This window comes from Mya arenaria, chromosome 7 (genome assembly GCF_026914265.1).
Source record: "Mya arenaria isolate MELC-2E11 chromosome 7, ASM2691426v1".
NCBI lineage: Eukaryota > Metazoa > Mollusca > Bivalvia > Myida > Myidae > Mya > Mya arenaria.
The window spans coordinates 48,547,796-48,571,509 of NC_069128.1; the positions used below are offsets into that span (position 1 = coordinate 48,547,796).

The 23,714-nt window shown below is 36.1% G+C and overlaps 1 protein-coding gene across 7 annotated transcripts in view; it reads left to right on the plus strand.

Moving 5' to 3' along the window:
• LOC128240501 (titin-like) overlaps positions 1-23,714 on the plus strand; it is a 104,687-nt gene that overhangs the window by 8,333 nt on the left and 72,640 nt on the right. For 6 of the 7 annotated variants that reach the window (XM_052957149.1, XM_052957152.1, XM_052957151.1 and 3 more), the window contains exons 3-29: positions 13-171; positions 1,131-1,223; positions 2,216-2,452; positions 3,009-3,168; positions 3,665-3,840; positions 4,301-4,562; positions 5,942-6,140; positions 6,795-6,982; positions 7,955-8,098; positions 8,572-8,744; positions 9,360-9,410; positions 9,713-9,805; positions 11,732-12,682; positions 13,592-13,630; positions 14,382-14,525; positions 14,922-15,077; positions 15,759-15,889; positions 16,645-16,819; positions 17,286-17,465; positions 17,838-17,972; positions 18,561-18,749; positions 18,899-18,997; positions 19,486-19,689; positions 20,682-20,780; positions 21,284-21,418; positions 22,073-22,231; positions 22,786-22,909. In XM_052957149.1, the coding sequence (XP_052813109.1) occupies positions 24-171; positions 1,131-1,223; positions 2,216-2,452; positions 3,009-3,168; positions 3,665-3,840; positions 4,301-4,562; positions 5,942-6,140; positions 6,795-6,982; positions 7,955-8,098; positions 8,572-8,744; positions 9,360-9,410; positions 9,713-9,805; positions 11,732-12,682; positions 13,592-13,630; positions 14,382-14,525; positions 14,922-15,077; positions 15,759-15,889; positions 16,645-16,819; positions 17,286-17,465; positions 17,838-17,972; positions 18,561-18,749; positions 18,899-18,997; positions 19,486-19,689; positions 20,682-20,780; positions 21,284-21,418; positions 22,073-22,231; positions 22,786-22,909 (4,844 nt within the window). In that variant the 5' untranslated portion in view covers positions 13-23. The remainder of the gene's footprint in view (positions 1-12; positions 172-1,130; positions 1,224-2,215; positions 2,453-3,008; positions 3,169-3,664; positions 3,841-4,300; positions 4,563-5,941; positions 6,141-6,794; positions 6,983-7,954; positions 8,099-8,571; positions 8,745-9,359; positions 9,411-9,712; positions 9,806-11,731; positions 12,683-13,591; positions 13,631-14,381; positions 14,526-14,921; positions 15,078-15,758; positions 15,890-16,644; positions 16,820-17,285; positions 17,466-17,837; positions 17,973-18,560; positions 18,750-18,898; positions 18,998-19,485; positions 19,690-20,681; positions 20,781-21,283; positions 21,419-22,072; positions 22,232-22,785; positions 22,910-23,714) is intronic. The other variant, XM_052957155.1, reaches the window with a different exon arrangement.

The window sequence follows — 23,714 nt, forward strand, 5'->3', positions numbered from 1 at the left end:
TTCTGTTTCTAGACCCAGACAAAATGCCGGAGCGACGCAAGATGAAGTCGCCGAGTCCGAAGATGACATCGACGCCAAAGATGAAGAGGAAGGAGATTGATCGTGAAGACTCGGCAACATCTGACATTCAGAAGCGACTCGGCTATTCTGAGAACCCTGCTCCTAAGAAAGGTTTACTTTGAATGAGTTAAATTTAAGCTGCACTCTCACAGATATACCATTTTTACAACTTGTTTATTTTTTATCTTGGAAAGATCAAATTTTTTGGTAAACAGCTGCAAACCAATGATTTAAGATTGCTGACAAAAAAACAGATCGTTATTTTTTCATATTTCTGGTCGAAAATTAATGTTTTATGGTTTAAAAATATGCATAAAACATCAATTTTTGAACTTAAATATACAATTCTGCGATTTTTTTTTTTTTTGTCAACAGTCTTATATAACTGGTTTCCATGGATTTTCGCAAAAATTTTCTCGTTTGAAGACAAAAAATAAAAAAAGTTGTCAAAACGTTCAATCTGTGAGGTTGCAGCTTTAAATGAAAAGTTGAATGAGAAATATATATGCTTTCTAGTTAGTCAGTTGTCAATCCTGTGTTAAAGGATTGTGACAGTTACTGAAGATTTACCATGAACAAAATAAAATGTTGGAGCTCTTCATTTCCACAAAATTTATTGTACACCAATTCACAACAAAAGGTCTTTTTCTCTATCAACTTGTCCATTCTGAGTTAGGGACTTAGAAAAACGAATTCTAAAATGTCTACATCTTTTACCAAAATTTTGTAAATAGTTGTTAAACCTAGTATTTGCTAAATCATTTAATAAGCATTGCTTTTTCTAATAACAATTGTACAATGAAATTTCATGTTCAGATTTGCATGAAATATATCTTTTGGTACTCACTCGGTGAAAAATATTGCGATCTTACCCTGAAACAAACAATTATTCTCTATATGACGGTTAAAACTAATGCAAAATATGCAGTTAACTGTATTATTAAAGGCATTTTGCAGCTTAAAAATAAATTTTAAGATAAGTGACCATAATTTATTTGAAGAATATAGTTAGGAACCTCTTATCATGCAATATTATAATACTGATACTATTTGTGCACATGTTAATCCAGAGTTTTCGACCCCCGGGGTGGAGCTGACGGAGTACAATGACGGCACGACCAGGCCCATGTTCAAGAAACGACTGAAGGCGGTCTCTGCAAACTGTGAGTTTATCCTCAATTCTGGAAATAATTTCTCATTTAATAGTTCTAGCTTGTTGGATTGCACTCACTTGATGATGATGTATTTACATTGAGTAAAAGTTTAAGAATACGCCAAAGTCTGACATTTGTCTAGTAAGGAAGGCGGATTAGAGTCCTTGATTGTTTAAAGAAAATAAAAACTGTTATGAGACCAGCACTGTAGTCCAAAACTTACTCATGTTAATATTGTTAAGATTCAGAAAAACAGAGATTTATACCCGACAAATTTAGCAGGTAGTTTCAGCCATGTTCATGTTGCAATACAGTCGAATCCCAGAAGCTCGAACTCGATTTGCTCGATTTTCTTACTGACTCGAACTGAATGTAACGGACCGATTTTTTTTCTACTGAATGTGAGCATTCCCATTTGGCTTTTCCCAAGGCTTGAAGTATTTTTGCTGCTCCTTTAGATTTCAAGCCAACGGAGTTTGACTGTAGTTTCATTTCAGAGAGTACTGTTGTTTAAGACATGGTCAATATAAACATTAAGTATGATAATGTACTTTCAATGTTTCCACAGAAAGACAATTATTTTTTGCAGAGAAAGGCAGATGTTCCTTCTAGAGTGTGTATGATTCTTGTGTTTCCTTGCTAAAGATGCTAATTATAAGAAAAAAGCCAGAAAAAAACTTAAACAATAAAAAGCCTTATACAATGTTTACTTCTTATAATATATTTTTTATTCAAACTTATACATAACAATTCATACAGCCAAACATGGGGAACATAAAATTTTGTAAAATATACCAAATAGATCTTTTCATATGAAACTAATTGTTTTGCTAATTTTAGATATAAAATAGGTAAAGGGGCAAAAAAATTTTTAAAAAGATGAAAAGGCCTATAAAAAGATTTTTCTTGAGAGACTGACTGGCTTTCTACAAATGTGTTGTTTATCTATCTATGTATGTATTACTTCTTACATTTACTCGACTACCAATAATTTTTTCCAGCGGGTGAAATGGCCCAACTAGAGTGCGTAGTGTCGGGCTCTCCCCTTCCCAAGGTACTCTGGTTGAAAAACAACCGCCCATTGAAGGCTAGCGATGGATGTAAGGTTGTCGTGGACGAGGGATCGAACATTCTCGTGTTTCCCAACGCGCGTGATGAAGATGTGGGAACGTACACGGCAAGGGCAATGAATGTGAACGGATCCATCATGTGCTCTACTGAGTTCTCTCTTACTGATGGTATGATTGACGAAATAACTAATACCAGTTTATTAGTTGTAATTAAATTGAAATTGAAACTTCATTCATAAATTAAAACCTCATTCATAAATTGAAAACTTGTCTTATAAATATTTAAAAGTCTATGGTTAGTCCAGTTTGTAAATCAGTCTTTTCATCTTAAAAGACTGAATTAGCTTTAAATACATGAAAAAGGAACATTTCTTACCATAATAGAGCAAATTCTAAATTCCTGGTCCATTTTGTAACAACAGTTCTGATTAGCCAATTCTCTTTGAGCATGCAGTCAACACCACCAATAAAATCCTTGGTTAAATATCTTAATTCTTTCTACAAATATCTAATGCCACCTCTGATTGGTCAATTCTAGGTAGAGGCCAGCCAGCACAGCAAATTTAAGCCTTTCTTTGATATCTTAAATTCAACCCAAAATCTAACACCAGCTCTGATTGGTCCATTCTAGGTAGAGGCCAGCCAGCACAGCAAATTTAAGCCTTTCTTAGATATCTTAAATTCAACCCAGAATCTAACACCAGCTCTGATTGGTCCATTCTAGGTAGAGGCCAGCCAGCCCAGCCAATGCTGGACAGCCCTATGGACATGGATTTCACCACGCCAGCCTACTTCTTCCAGATGTCCAGCTGTGAGGTGTCCGAGGGTCGACTGGCCAGATTCGACTGCCGAGTGGTTGCCTATCCTCGACCTGAGATTGTCTGGTATGCAATTGATGATATAAACTTTCTTATGCTTTGTTTTTATTAAACTTCATTCTTGTAAAGAAAGACTTGAACAAATAAGTAGGCAGTAAAATACTGCAGTAACAATGTGATTTAATTGCTTGCTTTCGGCCTTTTTTTCTTAAATTTACCAAAAATTTATAGTAATACAGATAAATTGTTTCTGTTGTTGCATTGCATGTGACTTATTATCCACCCAAAAGGAAAAATAATAGTCGCACTGTTTGTTCACCTGTCTGTGTGTCCGTATTATGAATCTGTTATGTCTAAGCTGTAAGTTACTCATTTTCTCAAGTTTTATCAAACCTTACTGAAAAATACTGCATGTGGGGTCAATCACATGGACAAGGTCAAATTGGGGACATTTGTCACATTTCTGTGACAGTTTTTGTTTGGTAAAATATTTTGATAATATAAACAAATATACATACAAAGTATGTGTCTATAAACAACGTTCATATTTTCTATATTATAGGATGAGAGATGGAAAAGTGGTTGAGGCCGCTGACCGTTTCAAGCTTCTCAACTTCAACAATGAGATCTACTCCCTGCTGATCCAGGATGTCCGCCTGACTGACACTGGACGATACACATGCTGGGCCAGGAACAAGTTTGGGGAAGCCATGACTGAGGCTTACCTCAATGTCATAAGTGAGTGAGGCTAAAGTGAGGAGAATGAGGGTGGTTTGGTGAGGGTGTTTTAGTCAGGGAATTGAAAACAAAGTTTTGCCCAAGGCCCATTCATTGAAACGGGTCATTTGTTAGAATCAATCTGTTTTTATATCATCCCTTATTTTGCCTTAATTTAAATACATTTTCTTAAATGATAAAATTGGCCTTGTTTTATGCCGTTTATTCATCTTCGTACTTATGATTTATACAAACTGGATGTAAAAATACATGTGATCTGGGTTGAGTTGTCTTGTGTCGAGTTATTGAACAATGGGAGATAGGTAGCAGTATAAGAAGATGTTAGATAGATTATTAAATACCATGTTGTGATTTTTGTAAAAAGGATATTTATAAGTTTAAGCATATATGTTGTTGCCTTTTAGTTAATCAATTTTTAATTCATTGAGGAAGGCTTTTAACATGTGACGTTACCCTACAGGTCTGACCGAGGAGAAGGATGAAGGAGACATCGCCCCGAAGTTCTTGACCCGCTTCTATGACCAGCAGACCACTGAGGGAACCGCCACAGACTTCAAGTGCCTGATTGCAGGGCGGCCAGAGCCCGACATCACCTGGCTGGTGAATGATGGGGAGCTGCAAGACCAGGCTGGTATCCGGACACGACACAAGGATGGGGTGGTCAGTCTGGAGATCAAGAAACCAAAGCTTGACCACTCTGGCCAATACACCTGCCAGCTGAAGTAGGTTAATTGGCTTGAAGACAAGCATTTGCTTTGGTTTTAATCTGCATGCTGATGTTCAGGGTACAGTCTCAGGTCTGAGTTTAACCCGCCCTACAGCTAAGCTAAAAGCTGAGCTAAAAGGACAGCTTAAAGCATAAATAAAAGCATGGAGGTATTGGCCAAAAAAGCACAGCTTTTATGGAGTAAAAAACACAGCTTTTAAAAAAGCTGAGCTTTTGGGAAATGCCCCAAAAATGCAGATGCTGTGCTAAAGCATAGCTTTTTTTATGAAAAATTTGCAGTAGCTTCAAGACAACTGTTTCAGCTGTTCATGATATATTTATATATATAAGTATTAAAGCTTATTATAAATTATATCACTCTTTAAAGTTTACAACAATGTTGTTAACAAAGTTGTTACACATTAGTTAAATAATTATATGCGATTATTGCTTAATGATCATGAATTCAGGTGTTTTAACAAAGTTAAAGTAAAAGATTAACTCATTTCTGACTCAAACTTAGCAAAGTACTTTTATTAAATTGCAACAAATAATCTTTATTCCATACATGCCATATCCCCCGGCGGGGGGAAAAATCCCCCGAAATTTCGACCCATCCCCTGGTCCCCCGCCGGGGGATCCATATCCCCTGGAATTAAAAGAAATAATAATAATAATTTAAAACTTGCTTGTGAAATTCCATGAAGGACCATGATGACATAGTCCAATTTTTTTATAATTTGAGTGTATTTCTGTATTTATTCTTATATTATAAATGAAGATATTGCGCACATTTTCGTCACGTAAAAATCCCCTGGTGTGATATCAAAATCCCCTGGAATTCAGATCAAAATCCCCTGGGAAGCCTCTCAGAAATATGGCATGTATGTTATTCCATTCTTTTTACAAGAATAAATGTAAAAAAATGTACAATTTCAAATAGCAATGAGTTACAATGTGATGAAGATTTGTAGTTTTGTCACTTGAGTCTCAGATTTGAACCTGTTAGTAATCATGGCCCTAAATTGGACTTGGCAAGATTTCAAGTCTTTAGTTTAACCTTGATGGTTGTTAAAGACAAACTATAATGGAAAATGTTACCCTAGTTTCTCTGCAGGCTGAGTAATGTTTATATGTTTATTCTCCACCAAATCACTCTAGGAGATGCCACATGCAGTGCTAAGTTAATATAGTCAGAGGACAATTTTCGCTGGAACCTGTTACCCGAATTCCACCAAGAATAAACCATGCTTACATTGTTTTTAATATTGAAATTGTTGGGAAACATGCCTTGTCATACCAATTTAGTTGACAGCTGTTGGAGACAAACTATGATGGAAAATGTTACCGCCATGTTTGATAAATAAATGTCTATATGTTTTCTTTTTTGCACAGAAATACCCTGGGAGATGCGGCGTGCAGTGCCAAGTTGATTGTGGTCGAAGACAAGCTGCGTGGGAAGATGTTACCCAAGTTCCTGCGCAAGTTTGACCATGTTAACGCAAAGGAGGGCGAGGAGGTGAAGTTCACCTGTGTGATTGTGGGGGAGCCCCGCCCAGAGGTGCAGTGGATGTTTGAACACAAACCCATCAGTGTGAGTATAGCAAGGTGTTCAATTATCAGAAGTAATGTCATCCAAATGTAAATTATCTAATAGATAGGGCACCCTCATCCAGTGGTATTGAGATTATATTCGAGCGATTTAGAGGGAGTGTATAATTTCAGTCACAAGGGTTATAGGTGATGTACCTGTTTTATACCATGTTGTGAAGGACAAAAAGAGTGCGGTATTAAAGTGAATATCATTGTTATTTATTTGCACTATGTTTAAGCACTGTTAACTAATGCTATCTTGTTACCATATTGATATAGGAAATAATAGAACAAAAACAAAGAAAACACTATCAAACATGGTAAAAATATTGTTTCTGAAGTTACGAAACATGTATTCTATTTGTTCAAATCTTGTTTAAAGTTTTCACTTTGAGGCAATAACTTGTGTGTAAGATCTCATGTAGAAATATAAAACACTACCATGATTTTGGAGAGTTTTCCCCATTACACAAGACCACACTCACGTGCAAGATCCTGTCAACGAGAGTGACTTAGTATCAGTATTAAGTTATCATTTCTTTCTTCACAATCGTTAAAATATATAATGTTTATACTCAAGCCAAATCAGGGGTATTTTTCATGTTCCTGTGACAGCTTTTGTTGTAACTTAAAATATTTTACCTCGTTACCACAGGACACGAACCGTCACTTCTCCATGAAGCAGGAGGGCGACTCGTACACTCTGATAGTTAAGGGTGTTCGCTATGACGATGCTGGTAAGATCACTTGCAAGGCTTTCAACGAGGAAGGCGAGGTCTACTGTAGCGCCAACCTGCATGTCCGTGAGCCCAAGTATGTCAGGGACACTCCAGAGAAGACTGGGTAAGAGATTGGAGTTTGAAATGTTACAAATTTCTTTACTGATTATTAAAGCTGCACTCTCACAGATTGACAGTTTTGACATTTTTTGTCTCAGAATTAGTAAGTTTTAGCATCAATGCCTTCAATTCAGTCATATAAGATAACTCCAAATAAACCAGGCCCCAATTTCTCGAAACTTCTTAAGCTTAACAGGCTTAAGTCGCTTATTTCAATTAGCCAAAATACATACTGAAAATGTTTTTTGGTAAATGAAAAATGGTTTATTCTGATAATCATACAGATTATTCCTACATAATTGCAAAAAATTCTTGAAGAAGTTAATATAAGACATTTTATAGAATAACAAAAATAGTGAGATTAGCTTAATCCTGTTATAAGGGACTTAAGAAGTTTCGAGAAATTGGGGCCAGATCTCAATTGATTGAAAAACGGCCAAAAAATTCAATTTCCTTAAAGCATTAGTAATGCTTTTAGCAATAAAAAATCTATTTTTGTCCATAAATATTAAAAACTGTGATCTCATAATTAGTCAGCCTTCTAATAAAAACTTGTTTCCAGAAAATTACAAAAAAATTGGCTCTTTCAAATACAAAAAATAAATAATGTTATCATAATGGTCAATCTGTGCTGATGCAGCTTTAAGGGTATGTCTTGTGATTGAATAAAAAAAAGGTGTACGATGTAATGCGCTTAAAAATAATGTTGTTACTTAAGCTATCAGCACAGGTTATGTATTTCATTTGTTAATTTTTGATGATTTTTTTGCGTAATAAATGCATCCCCCAAATATACAGAATGTTTTGGGGAAGAAGCTTAGCTGTCGAAGAAACCTGTAAAGTTATGAATGTACCTTGACAACCTTTTGATAGGAAAATCAATAATGAAATATTAAATGATTTGTTTATTAGAAGTCTGTGTTATGTATTAAAAAAAAAAACATTTTAGTATGAACATGTTCACTTTTTTCTGCAGTGTGTCAGGCCGTGACGAGATGGACTCCAGGTTTGGGTATGTGCCCACCTTCACCAAGCGTCTCCATGACGTCGAGGCCAAGGAAGGCTCAAAGGCCATGTTTGAGTGCCGGGTCATGGGGATCCCAGAGCCCGAGATATCATGGTAAGATCCCATTGATCATTCTTAGTGTTTCACTCCTACGTACAGGGTACAGGAGGTAGAAAAATCAGCTCTCTATATGCTTATCAAATATTGCTCTCCCTCAGCCAGTTTCTGACCACTGTGCAGAAGAGTGGTTCCATACCATTATATTAACAATATAACATGTAATTTTTATTAAACACATAATCAATTTTAAATAAACTTGTAGCAAGAAACATTACTTTGGCTTGATTTCTTGATTTCTATGTCACTATTATGAGATGAAGTTTATTTGTGAATGCTATGCATGGCATCAGACAGAGGGGCAGTGGCGACAACATGCTTGATGACACTGAATCGGATTATGATAATTACGTACTTTGTTCTATAAAAGAAAATATTGTATCTAAGTCCTTGTGCATAAATTTGTCCATGCTTATCATGTTACTTGGAAACTGCTGCATCTACAGTTATATCTTAAATGTCTGTTCTAGGATGAAAGATGGTAGAGTGATCGTGCCTGGTGGACGCTTCCACATGACATCAGAGGGGGGAACCTGCCAGATGACAATTGACAATATCACACCCCAGGATGCAGGCGTGTACACGTGTATCATCTCCAACGCCCAGGGGAAATCTTCCTCTACTGCCTCTCTCAAGCTGGAAGGTAACTTCTGCTATTCTGGACAGAGAAATTTATTTTTAGATTCCCTCTTAGATTGTTAATGATATAATAGGGCAGTGAGAAAGATTGTTTTTCAAGGCACTTTGTTTTGTGTTTTTCTTGTCAGGTAGATAGGTTTTGAAGCTGGAAACTGACACCAAAGGTTAAAGACCACTATATCTTATTTCCAAAGCATCCAAGGTGAAAGAAAGAATGTTGACAGGCTATTTTCACGCTAAGAGGGATGATTTATCCCCAAAACCACACTTCCAAAAGTGGTATCTAGAAACAAAATCAATGTGATCTTGTTAAAAAAGATCATCTAAAAACCTACACCCTATAATACCAAAGAGAAATTTTTGTAGTCGTGCCCATGCAAACCGGTCGTCCCCCACTCTTAGTATAGATATGATTGACTTTCCCACAGTTTCCTCAATATTTCCACAATTTATAAAACACACGACATCTCTGATATCTCCAATTATTCTGATGTTAAGTGTTTTTTAAAAAAAATATCACGTAACTTTGAGAACTAGCATTGATATGGAGAACTCTACCTGAAACATTGAATAAGTTTGGTATAACCTTATAATTATTCACCCCGTCATCTTCATTCAGAGCCAGTAAAGAAGAAAGAAAGATTCACACCAGAAAAAACTTTGGATGAAAGTAAGTGTTGCCTTTCGTTCTCACTGCAGTGCCATCACTTTAGACTGTGTTTGTTGGTTTTAATGTGTATGAGGGTATCAGAATTTAAAACTAAGCTGATATCATTATTAATTTTGTTTACAAACCCACAATTTATTATAATATATGATAAAATTATATTGAAGTTCTCATATTTTTTTAGAGGAAGTAATCTGATTCTTGTTGCATGATGCTGAAAAAGCAATGTGGAATAAACATAATGTTATTAGTATAAATACATGGACTGTAAATGCATTTTTAAAAAAACATTCTTTATCAACAAGGGCTGTCAAGGAAGGACCGTTACACACCAGACAAGTATCTGCTGGAAGACACAGGTGTGAAACGCCCATACCCGGAGATAGACAAATATGACTGTGAGTATAAGTGTGATGTGTGGTGACTACGTTGCTGTAGTTGTTGTGTTGTTATGGCAAATGTTTATTGTTATAAAGCAAAGAAAGTATTCATAGCCAAAAGGGGGCGGAGGGAGGGGTTTGAGTTTATTTACCCTGTCAGATTTGGGATAGATCAGCTTGGTCAGATTACTTATTTAGTCAATATAATGAAGTTTGTTGCTGTATACAGGCTCTCCGGCTCCTCTACATTTTCCTTACTTTTTCTCTATTTTTCCTACATTTGCCAACTTTTTCTCTATTTTTCATACTTTTCTCTACCTTTTCACTGTTTCTCCTACTTTTTCCTTTTCTTCCTCTTGTTTTCATACTTTTTCCAGTTTTTTCTCTATTTTTTCTTCTTTTGCCAACTTCCTGCTTTTGCAGACTTTTTCTACTTCCTTCTTGTTCTACTTTTTCCTACTTTTTCCCAAATTTTTATAAAGGCCTTGATATTAATTTTGTTCCTATTTCTTGTTAAAACCATCTATTATTCCTACTTTACCTAGGCGATAAATACTGATTTATAACTTAGTTCTTATCTCTATTAATTAATTTTCTTCACCTATAACTTCTGAGAGTCTGAAGCATTAGTAAATTGAAAATTTGCCGCCCTGAGATAACCTGATCATGGCTATAAAATTGTCTTAAACTGATTTCCAAACTCGTACATTCTCCTACTATTTTGTCACAAAAGCTCCTGATTTGATTCCTGTATTTCTATGCGGCACGGCTGGAGAGTCTGTATATACCAGGTTAAAATATGCTATATAAATTTTCTTTATAAATTGTCATTACACTTACAAGTCTTAAGAAACAAAACAGACGTGACAATTTGAATGCAAAAATGCTTGTCTTTTACATTTTCACCCAAAGTTTCAAGACTCTATATTTTACCTTGTTAGATTGTTGGATTTTCAGGCTGTAATTTGCAATCATGCTTGGCTTCATTGTTGATTGGGTGGTTTAAATGGAGTCCTTATTCCAGTTTACCTTGCAGTATACAAGTTTTTCTGTATGATTGAGCATAAAAACCCTGTGCAAAGCATTATAAGTAAAAATCACTGTTTGAAAGACATCAAAAGTTATCACAAGCATTAAAAGTAGGAGACCATTCGCTTTGCATGATGTGTTTTGCTTAATCAGTGCAGACTGGTGATAAATTAAATCACTTTTTAATAATTATTATATATTAAATGTGTCTATATTTAAAAATCAGACAACAGTTCCATTCAAAAGCTGATAATGAGGGTGCTGAGACAGTGCTATCTAAAGATTATTTATTTAATTTTGTAAATAATTTTTAATGGTGTTTGCATTTTTGTGAGGGCCAATAATAATTGAGGATTTTTCAAATTTTCTGTTCATTAATTTTACATTCTGACAAATGCACCATAGTTTTATATAGTATATTTCAGTAAGTCTACTTCATCACCAAGGTTACTAGCAAAAACTAGTGTCAATAGTAACAAGTAGCATATACTTGGTGTTTGCATTTCTGTGTGGACCAATTAATGACAATGAAGGATTTTTCAAATTGTTCTACTCAATAATTTTACATTTATTGATTCTGAAGGATTTACCAACAAACCCAATATGGATTGCAAAATTGACCTCTGATATAAATAAATACATTAAAAATATATATTCAGTTGCACTTTACTGAAATGTCATAATTTGTTTTTCATAAACATATAATAAATGAAATAAGAATTGATGTGTAACTGCGCGTGAATCATCTAGCATGGGGAATGGCTGACTGAATTTTCCAGCATGGTTTATGCACTGGAAATGTTTTAATTTTCACGCACATATGATCAACATATTACCCTTAAGGCAAACCAGTCTGCACTGTGCTTTTCTCCACAACCATTTGGATAGTTTTGTGCACATTGTTCTATTATACAGCTAAAGCAAGGAAGCCATATGAATCACCAAAAACTGGCAGAAAGGATGATTCCTTCAAAACAAGGCGAAGACTCTCATTTGACAGCCCAAAAACGACGTTTGACGCCCAAAAACAATCCTATGAGAGCCTTATCGGATCATCATATGAGAGTCCCATCCGATCTTCATATGAGAGCCCCATTAGGACACCATATGAAAGTCCAAAATCCTATGAGCGCCCAAGGTCAATGTATGACAGCCCAACAGGCTATGAGAGCCCAAAATCATATGAAAGTACCAAATCATATGAAGGTCTGAAGTCATATGATAGCCTGAAGTCATATGAAAGCCTGAAGACATATGGAAGCCCGAAGTCATACGAAAGCCCAATGTCATATGAAAGCCCAATGTCATATGAAAGCCCAAAGTCATATGAAAGCCTGAAGCCATATGAAAGCCCAAAATTGTATGAAAGCCCAAAGACATATGAAAGCCTGAAGTCATATGAAAGCCCAAAGTCATATGACAGTCCTAAATCATACAGAAGCCCAAGACTAACATATGATAGACAGAGATTCAGATTTGACAGTCCAGTTCAAACCTACGATGCAAGAAAACCCTATGAGCCAGTGAGAAGCTTCTCCATTGGAAAGGAAGAATCCAAGCCAGTTTTGCCAAAGATACCTTTCGATCGCCCAACACTGCTTAACAGACGAGAAGATTCTGTGAATCTGTCATGGCTTCCTGCACCGACTTACAACCTGCCAGATGATGCAAGAAGAGTCACATACACCGTGGAGTCTCGTGAAGTGCCGAACCAGGAGTGGACAAAGGTAGCATCAAACCTTCCCTCGACAACGTACACCGCCCGACACCTAAGGCCTGACAAGGAGTATGAGTTCAGGGTGCGAGCCCAGAACCAGCATGGCTTCAGCGAGCCGACGTGGAATGCCACTCTGGAGAGGAGAGTTGGTTAGTTGAGTTGAACTTAGCCATAATGTAAAAGTTGAACTTGTAACCACTGGAAATGCTTGCCATTTTATGCGTCTACACCTTGATCAGATGTGTTTTAAATTTGCAGGTGTGGATTAACTGTATTATATTCTAGTAAAATATTTATAAACTTTATAATTTAGAACATTAAAATGAGTTTATTTGTACAAATACTGCCCTGCCCTAGAAAAATATTTATTTGTAGATTTTATTTTAAAGGTTGGAAACTTGGTGCAACCTAGCGCATCCTACCAATAATATCCGTGGCAAGCGTTTCCAGTGTTAAATCATATATATTCACCATAACAATTCTTCAATCTTAAAAGTTAAAACTTTCTATTTTAAAAAATGATTATATTGTATACTGATAAAAAAGATTAAACAGTTGTTTCATTTTTAAACTCCTGATGATTTCCTCTTTAGATTTTGTTGCCAAAGTTGTTCTCTGGAGTTTTGGATATGCCTGTTGCTAAGGAAATGACCCAGTTTTGAATTTTTATCCCGTTGACAGTTCTGATTATAATCCTGCATGGCGTTTTTCCTTGTTCTTTCATTATTACACCTGATTAATTTTTCCACATTTTCTTCTTTCTCAAAGCAGTCAATTTGTGTTCTTAAAATTTTCAAACATTATAAACTCTTTAAACTCATTTTTCCGTCCTGAAATATTCCTATTTATTTCCAAAACAATAGTTTTTCTTTTCTTTATTTATTTTTACTAAAGAAGTCCCTCATTGTAGATTAAGGCTGCAAGAATAGTGGATTTCTCAATGAATTTCAAAAGAAATATTCAAAATCTTTAAAACAAAAAATACAAAATAATAATATCAAAACGATATGACGATTAAAGAATAGTATTATTAAAACATTCTCATGATTTTATGACAGATGACAGCAGAAGGGGGCTGGAGTTGCCGGAGATGAAAGGTGAGTTGTTCTATATTATTAAAAAATATGTTATTTTACTTTATTGAATTTCTCATTAATTTTGTTGCACAGACCATTGCTCGTCCATTTTTTATTTGAATAATTTTGAAAGAAAAGATCTCATGTACATGACTGTATCATCATATTATTGTCTAAGTCCCTACATTATAGGTGTGACAATCTACAGTCACAAATGTGCTTTGTGCATCATTTTGGTGGGGATTGAACCCACGACCCCTTGCTTTACAGGTGGCCACTTGACCCTGTCTACATTAAAGCTAGCTTTATAGCAAGACAGTAAAATTGCCGCTATATCTGCTCACACAAACCTCTATGTTTAAAATTCTTTCTTGAATTTTTAAGACTAGGTCAATTTGCTTGACCATGAGGCTTATCGTACTAAGTGAGTCATTCAAGTAAGGCACTAAATGTAATAGATAGCACAAATTCCTATTGGCATCTATCATGGATCGAACCCATTGTCTCCCGCTCTGCTGGTGGACACTCTACAGTGTCACTATAAAAACTAGCTCTATAACAAGTCAGTATAAGTGCCGCTATCAATTCACTGCCTGATTACATTGTTAATAAAAATACTTAATCATTGTTTCTCTGACCTACCTACTCATTTAATAACCTATTTAGTTACTTGACATTACAATATATCTCTATTATTATATTTTCATGAGTTAAAAAGTAATTTGTGTCAGTCATTTTCATAACTAATAATGTATGTGGATTCCCCTTACAGCACCCCCACGCCTGCCAACCCATCGACCAATCATCACAGACCTTGGAGAAGAGACCATCAGGTTGGCGTGGAGACCAGTGGAGACATACCAGGCCAAGAGAACACCACCAGTGTCTTACAGACTGGAGGCTAAGGAGTTGCCAGGTATTGGAAAGAGGGTTGACTTGCTAATGCCACTGAGGCTTAGAAAACTATGCGGCTAGCCCTTTGATCAAACATGTGATCCAATGATTGCAATTCCTGTGTTCTATCAACTGAGAAAGCTGTCCTGAATAACTTTCATACTTTCTGACCTGTGCAACTATGTACAATTAAAACTATACTCTTACTTACCTTTTTGTCTTTTCAGTTTTGCGATAATAATGAATATTCATAACCTGCAATATTGGACCAATTGTTGTTAATTGGTCATCCAAAGTGTATTATGATGAATACAGAAGTCCAAGACCATAATTTAAGAATTGCAACACATAGGAATACTTTGTCTGACACCATTAACATCATCGTAAACCTGGTTTTGTCAACTTTTCTAAATTCCAGGTAAGGACTGGATGCCTCTGTCCAGCCGTCTGCGTGACACGAGCCACTACCTGTCAGAGCTTCCATATGACAGAGATTACATGATCAGGGTGCGTGCAGAGAACGATTTCGGAGTCAGCGAGCCGACAGAACCGCTGTGGCTTCCAAGAGCAAGAGGTATGTACATTTTAATGTTTACGTTGGTTAAGATTTGAGGTTTTGAGTCTACATGGGCTTGTCCCTGTATTTTTCATTGTATTATTGAATATTTAAGAGCTTTTGAAAAACTGGGGCTACTTGATTTGGTACTGAGCTATTCATTTAAGATTTTCACTGCAAATTACATGTTATGACGTATACTGAAAAGATTTGACTGTCATTAAAATGACATAGTCATTCGACAGCTATCAATGTATGTTACATCAATATTGACTCTCATGGACTTGCATTATTATAAGCCAAGGGAAATAACTCAATATATGCATATAGAAATAGAAGCAGAAAATGAGTTATTGCCCTAAGGTTACAAACTATTTAGAGGTTAATACACAGCATAGCTGAGCCATTGAGTGATAATTGGCCTCAGTGACTCATTATAATTACCCATAAAGTAGTTGATAAATGATTATCGATACCCAGTAATCGGTCTGGGCAGCAAAACTGATAATCGCTGAGTCATGCAAATATTCACAGAATCCCTGTACAAATGTGTTACTATATATAGTAACATATGTATTAAGTTTGAAAAATCTGTTGGACTTTTGACACTGTTACTGGTGTTTAACATTAAACAAAACTTAGCCACACCCCTCTGATTGCCCTAGAGGGAAGATGCCCTATGATTGTTTCTGTTTCCAGCCTTCCCTGGTGTACCAGTGACAAGGCCAGAGATCACAGATTACGAGGATACAAGTGTGAGACTGTCCTGGACCCGGGTGGACATACCCTCCTTCCAGATGGATGATTCTCCTCTGCTTTACATGATCGAGGTTAGAGTTATTAACTTGGATTATTAGTTCAAAGATTTGGTCTTTAAACATTTGTTTGTGGCCTTAGATTATTGCATTTGAGAATAAGAGTAAGGGCCACTGTCTTGGTTTTCGGATCGCAGGTTTTAATATTATATGTTCAAAAATTGATATTTTATGCATTTTCCTTAAAGCTTTAGTAATGCTTTTAGCCATAAAACATTCATTTTTAAATGTAAATATAAAAATCAACGATCTGATCTTTTGTGCCCAGTCTTATATAACTGGTGTTTAGATATTTATGCAAAAATTGGCTAATTCCAAGACAAAAAAATAAATAATTGTTAAAACCGGTAATCTGTGAGAGTGCAGCTTTAAAGGATCGAAGACTTATAATGTAAAAGATAAATAAGAGTGTATAAAAGTTGGTTTTAGATATGAATTGACAAAGCTTTCATGAAATTTTGATGACTCTCCTATTTACTAAATAATATTGGTGTAGGCTTTTTTATGCTGAATTGATATGACTATGCAGCTGAAGACTCCCATATGTTATTGGGTTGTCGGTCTTGAAATTTGAGATAACCTTACTTAACATGAGTTTCCAGCCCTTTTAGCTTTCGGTATTTTGCTATTATAATGGTTAGTTAAATGTATTCACAAGCTTTTTGTGGCCTGGGTTCATGTACCATTGTCCATAGTGGGTCTCTCTGAAAGGATTGTGTCCTGGTTGAGAATGTGCCATTTTCACAGCCAAATATTTTTCTAATCACTAGGTTGAAGAGCCACCCTCAAGAGACTGGCGCACTGTTGCTTCTGACCTGTATGATACAGAGCACCTTGTTGAAGGTCTGCGCCCAGGCCAGGATTACAGGTTCAGGGTACGGGCCAAGACTCCCAGGGGCGTGGTCAGTGAGCCCTCACCAGCTGTGTCCCTATATACTGCTCTAGGTTAGTGTTGTATTTCTCTCTATTTAGCCAGCAAATTTTAGTGAATCGCCTCTTTGACTGAATCATGCAACATCACCTGAATTTCCTAAAAAACTACATTTTAATCTGTGTAAATCTTTACAAAATATATGACAAAATTTAATTGAAAAATAATTTACTTGAAGTTACAGTTAGATGAAATGAAGTAAATTCTTAATAATTAAGAATGGGTGGAGTGAGTGAAGCAAACGAGTCCTTGAGGTCATCTAACTGACTTAGAATACAACCTCATTGGCTGATACATTGTCAACACAAAATTTGACACAGGGAGTGTGTTTCGTTGAGTGGCAGTTAAGGCGGACCTTTAAATACATGCAAAAGTTTAAATTCTTAATAATTAAGTCTACTACTTAATGATTGCCTATCTGCAATATCATTGGCTGAACATGTAGGTTGTATTCTAAATGTCTCTGTTTTTTCAATGCAGCTCGCAGCCACGCTCCTGTGGACAGACTGGAGGTCCTACAGTACGAACCAGACACAAGCAGTGTGCAGTTGTCATGGCAACGTGTGGATATTCCTCCCTATAATCGTGACGATGAACCCCTCATGTACATGCTGGAGTACCAGGAACCCCCACTCCCAGACTGGAAACCACTTGTTACTGGTGAGTAGTATTTCCATGGCAACGTGTTTTCATTACGCCGTAAAGCTGTGATGACAAGCAGCTAATGAACAAGCTGGATTACCAGGAACCTAGTTCAATTAAAGGAAACCCACGTGTCTCATTTAGACCCACAAAATTATAGTCTTGTCTGGCTAAATGAAATTTTGACATAATTAGCTTTCACCAAGACAAGCATACACCTGGCTTCAATGTATGCACTTTACAGTAAACATTCTATATAGATAATGTGAAGAGATAATTTTTACACAATCTTTTGCTGTGAAAAACATTATTAATTTTGTACTGTTTTTAGCAGTTTGTTGTTAGAAAATAGAAAAGGATAAGGAATTGGAATTTAAATATACATTGCAGGCATCCCAACAACTCGGTACAGGGTAATGCATCTGGATTCAGACCGAGACTACAAGTTCAGGGTGCGGGCCTTCACACCATACGGAGTCAGTCCTCCATCCCCTGCCCTGCCAGTCACCCTCAGGCAGTCCCCTAGTATGTGGGAATAAGTATACTAAGTCTGTAGCTTGTATATGGGTTCAGGGTGCGGGCCTTCATACCATATGGAGTTAGCCCTATTGGTCACCCTCAGTCTGACATATAGTATGGCGGATAAGAAATGTAGTAGTTTAATACTTGCTTGTGTTACAACTTCACATGTTATTTCATTGCATATAAGAGGGGCTGGAGAAAGATCTACAATCTTTGGAAAAAGATATACAATGAATGTTGTGAATGTGAAGCAGCACTGAAGCCACATTTATACATGTATATTCAAACAAATAATTAGAATCATGGTTTAGGATTCGTTTATCTCTTCTCTTTTTTTTCTTTGTGAGACTCCAATGAAGTCCCTTTTATTTATGTGCTACCAGGATTCTTCTATTTCTAATCTACAACCTACTTACTGGTTTTTGACTATAAATTGGAATGTTTTTTGGCAAACTATGTTTTGACTAAAATTGTTTTAAAATCCTTTAAGACATTAACATGAGTACAATATTTTTCTCATGCATTTCTAAGCAGCTTTTTTTTATAACATTTTACTTATAATAAATACTTAAAAATCTGTTTGATTTACAGTCTCAAGGCCATTACCTGAGGCGGTGATCATTTCGGAGGTGGAGCCCGATTCCCTGAGGTTGACATGGCGACGACCCATGCATGACCTCTCACAGCCAATCAGCTATCAGGTTGAGATGCTTGAACCGCCCTTTACTGACTGGCGACCAATCGCTTCTAGGATCACTGACACTACCTACAAGGTCACAGGTAATGGGACAAAATTAGAATAACAAATGTTATATTCAGTTATTGAAAGTAAAAACTTTGACTTGTGTTGTATTAGACCTATATTCATATGGTATTTGTATTCGGCAAGAATTGAAAATTGTATCATAAAGCAATACATTAATTTCTAGGTCTGCGTCCAACCCGTGATTACCAGTTCCGGGTGATCCCCCATGCTGAAACAGGCTACATGGAGCCTACACCTTCTGCTGCCCTAACAACACTACCGGGTAAGATTGGGGGAAATGGGAGGGTGTGACTTAGGGGGATTTAAAGGATTGTTACTAGTTTAGGATCATCCCCCATACTTACCTTGAGGCAACACCATCTGTGGCCTATTTACTTGCATCAGTTTTTGAAATTAACTTTATCTAATTTTATTTACATTTAACTCTGCTATGTATAAGATGCTTGGTGAAAATAAGTGTCTGAGTGTAAAAATTATGTTTGGGCTATTTGAATAATTCTTATTGTACACTCAGTTATGTAAAACATAAGAAAAAAAGAATTTCAAACAATTATATTTGCCAAGTAATGCTGAGTTATCAATAAAATAAAATATGGAAATTAACATTAAACATTAAAATTCAGGTCTTTTATAATTGTCATTCTTTTCATAAGCTGACATATTGTGTACATTATGATATCTTTAAAAAATACTTACAGAAACATTCTGCTCCCTGAGGTTGTTTCTATATAGTCACCTTTTTTTACACAGTGCGTCCAAGACTGCCAATGACAGAACCAAAACTGAGGGAGCTCACCCCAGAGTCAGTGCAGTTGTCATGGCGCCCTGCGGAGTTTCCAGCCTACCAGAGAATGCGCACCCCAATCTACTACAAGGTGGAGATGGCAGAACAGCCAACCAACAACTGGGTACCAGTGGCTAGAAGACTTCCAGATACTTCATACAACGTCACCGGTTCGTATATACTGATTGGTGTGCCAAATTTTATGATAGTTAGAATACAATCTACATTTACAGATTTTCAACTTTCGGGTGTGATTAAAGGTCTGCCTACTGCCACTCATACACAATTCCTGCTCCAACTATTTTGATTACTATGTGTCAGCCAATGAGGTTTTATTCTAAGTCAGTTAGGTGACCTGAATTAAAATGTTATTGATTAAGAAGGGCTCGTTCGCTTCACTAACTCTGCTCATTCTTAATCTTTAAAATGTTTATTCATGTCATCTCACTAATGTATAGAACATGGTTATTCTACACAGAATAAGATTGACAGCATGCAATGGACAATATTACAGACTAGGAATAATTTGGTTAAGTTTCATTTCATTACAGTAAAATTAAAACATAGTTAATTGGTGGATCTTAATCCATTATATACAACTGCATTCATAAACTGTTTCTCTCAACTGATGTTGCGTGCAATATGAAAGGATTCTTTTGCATTCCACCTTAATGGCTGGCCGAGAGTCTTGATGTATTTTTTACTTGGATAAACATTTTATCAGGCATACATAAGAAATGTCGAAATGATAAATAAGTGTCCCTGAATGACCTGTTATATGACTAGAACATTCTGCTGGTCATAGGTAACTTAAAGGATTTTTATGGCTTGCTAGAGACAGCATCCTATAAAAATCTGTTTCGGCTAAAATCATTTTTGAGTCCCTTAACTAAAAAAATTGATAAAAACTTCAGTTTCATGTTAAGATGTTTTTCCTTGTGATATGTAGAGCAGGGCAAGCTTTTTTTGGTTGGTATCCAATATACAACTTACCGGTATGTCAATCTTAGGGTCATACATCATTGACTTCATTTGCTCTATTGGTCAGTTATTAATAACAAGTAATCTGATTAGCTACATCATTTTTATATCCAATTATGACTAATATTGAATACCAGCCATGGTCCTGTATAAAGAATGTAACAAAACAATACCGTTTCAGGTTTGAAGCCTGAAATTGACTACAAGTTCAGGATTGTAGCAGAGACAGATACCGGCTTCAGTGAACCCAGTCTCCCGGCAACATTGAATAGGCAACCAGGTATGTACTGGGTTGGGACTTGTTCATATAAATAGTTAACTAGTTTCTTACACTTTAAACCCATTATTTTAATACTGAAGATTCCCAGAACTGAATCCCTGATCTAGTATATCTGCCAAGACAGCGTGACCTTGGCCTGGTCCCCAGCTGAGGTGCCACTAAGTGACTTGTTCATCTATAAAAGTATATTTTACGCACTGTACCCAATATTTCAACACTGCATGATCCCCAAACTGAGCCCCTGATCAAGGATTTCAGCCATGACACTGTGACCCTGGCCTGGACCCCAGCTGAGGTGCCCCATGGGCACTTGATCAACTATACATAGTACATCTAACACCATGTACCCAATATTTCAGTACCCAGGCTCCCCACCACTGAGCCCCTGATCAAGGATATCAACCATGACACTGTGACCCTGGCCTGGACCCCAGCTGAGGTGCCCCATGGGGACTTTTTCATTGATAAATTGAGCATCTAACACCTTGTACGCAATATTTCAGTACCGCGATTCCCCACAACTGAACCCCTGATCAAGGATATCAGCCAGAACACAGTGACCCTGGCCTGGACCCCAGCTGAGGTGCCCCGTGGGGACTACAGTGTTTCTTATCAAGTGGAGGTGCAGACACCACCAGGTGAGAAATTAAAAGAACTAATTGTTATAGGCTTCCTTGTTTCTAATGCATTTATGCTGGCCATGTTTGAAAAAAAAAACATGAAGGTCTTAACCAGAAACTTTCTACACATGATTACACATTACTCACACCTGTCAGATTTAGTCTCAAACACTGCGTAAAATGTTGATAGACTTATCGTCAACTGATCAAAACCACATACAATTTGTATCTATCATCCTTTTATTTTCTTTTGCCCTTTTGTGATTCAGTCCAGTTGACTTTTTGTCATATACATTTCCACTGATATATTTTATTAGCTCTTCCATTTTTCAAAGAATAAAAAATGAGCCTTAGTGTCAGTGTCGGGGGCGGAGATAACTTTATCTGCATTAGCATGCAAACACTTTAAGATTGCCATAACTTATATTCAATGGAAGGATGCTAAAGAGAAAACACAAATATGTATACCAAGGCCCATAACTGACATATTATCAAATTATGCACCTTTTCTCGATTGAAACTGCTTTCGGATGAGCGTAGTTTTTTAGCTCCAGGGGACTCTTGTTAGAGTTTTTCTGATTTTCAATTATGATTGATGAAAGGGATTAATATTTTCAATAAAAAAATGGACCGGTTACAAAGCATTTAAAGTTCCATGTTAATCTATGTCAGGTATTTCAAGCTGGCGTACTCTGTACAACAACCATCCAAACCCGTCAGTAAGACTGGCCGACCTTCGCCCAGACCTGGACTACCTTGTTAGGGTTCGGGCTCAGAGTGGAACCTACCTCAGTGAGCCCACACTGCCTGTTTATATACCCAGGAGAGCTGGTGAGTTATTACATGATAAAGTCCCAGTATGTTTTACTGACGTAAACCCCAAGGATGATAAAAATGCATTGATCAATGACAATAAGAAAATGCATCAAAGCTGAAAGTATAATCTAAATTTACCGCACACAAAACATCATCATGAAATTTGCATACCACGTGTGTTTCTTAACCCTTAAGCTGCTGATGGCGATTTTAAAGGCTTTACAAACAGCTTGGAACCAGACCGACGCCGAGTAACTCGGCGCCTGGTCAGGTTCCAAGCTGTTTGCCACTCAGTCAATATATCCCCAAAGTTTTAAGTTAATTGAAAGAAATTTAGAAAAAACCAGACAACATTTTTGAGCAGACGACAATTTACCCAGCATGCAAAGGGTTAATAACCATTAATTTTATGTTGTTACTCACTAATGATTTCCACTTTCTTATTTAAAAATTATTGGATTAAATATGTTTTAAAAAAAAAATATGATAATACACTAAAACAAACTTGTTCTAAGACAAATACATGTTCAAACATAGGTTCTATAACTTCAACGTGTATTATTTTGTAGCTCCACCCAGGCTACCCCAGGAAGAGCCCTATGCCGTCCATATTGGGTCAGATCACATCAAGTTGCAGTGGAGGTCTGCTGATCTACCCTCCCACATCCTTGACTACGCCCCTGTCACCTACAGGTAAAGAAATCACCTATTTTGTACAATTGCTAATGATAATATTTTGAATACTTTTTTTAAAAGTATTTTAAAAAAATAAAAATCTATGCTGTTGTTTGTTTTTATATCTAAATTCTGCCAACCTATGCTATTATGATTTAAATGTTGCCATTCTTAGTTACTAAATTGTATATCTTTTAAACTCATCCAATATGTTATTATGCTTCCAATTCTGCCATACTAAGTTACTAGAATATTATGTTTTAAATGCTGCCAATCTATATGTGATCATGCTTTAAATTTTGCCATTCTGACAATATATACATGTATATTTATATTATGTAATTATGCTTTAAATTTTGCCATTCTGACAATATATACATGTATATTTATAGTATGTGATTATGCTTTAAATTCTGCCATTCTAACAATATATATACATGTATATTTATAGTATGTAATTATGCTTTAAATTTTGCCATTCTGACAATATATACATGTATATTTATAGTATGTTATTATGCTTTAAATTTTGCCATTCTGACAATATATACATGTATATTTATAGTATGTGATTATGCTTTAAATTCTGCCATTCTGACAATATATACATGTATATTTATAGTATGTGATTATGCTTTAAATTTTGCCATTCTGACAATATATACATGTATATTTATAGTATGCTATTATGCTTTATATTCTGCCATTCTATGTTATTATGTTTTAAGTTCTGCCGATAAATGTTCAGATGTCTTAAATCCTGCTAATTTGAAAGTATATTATAATGTGTTAATTTCAGTCCATGTATATTATTATTATTATT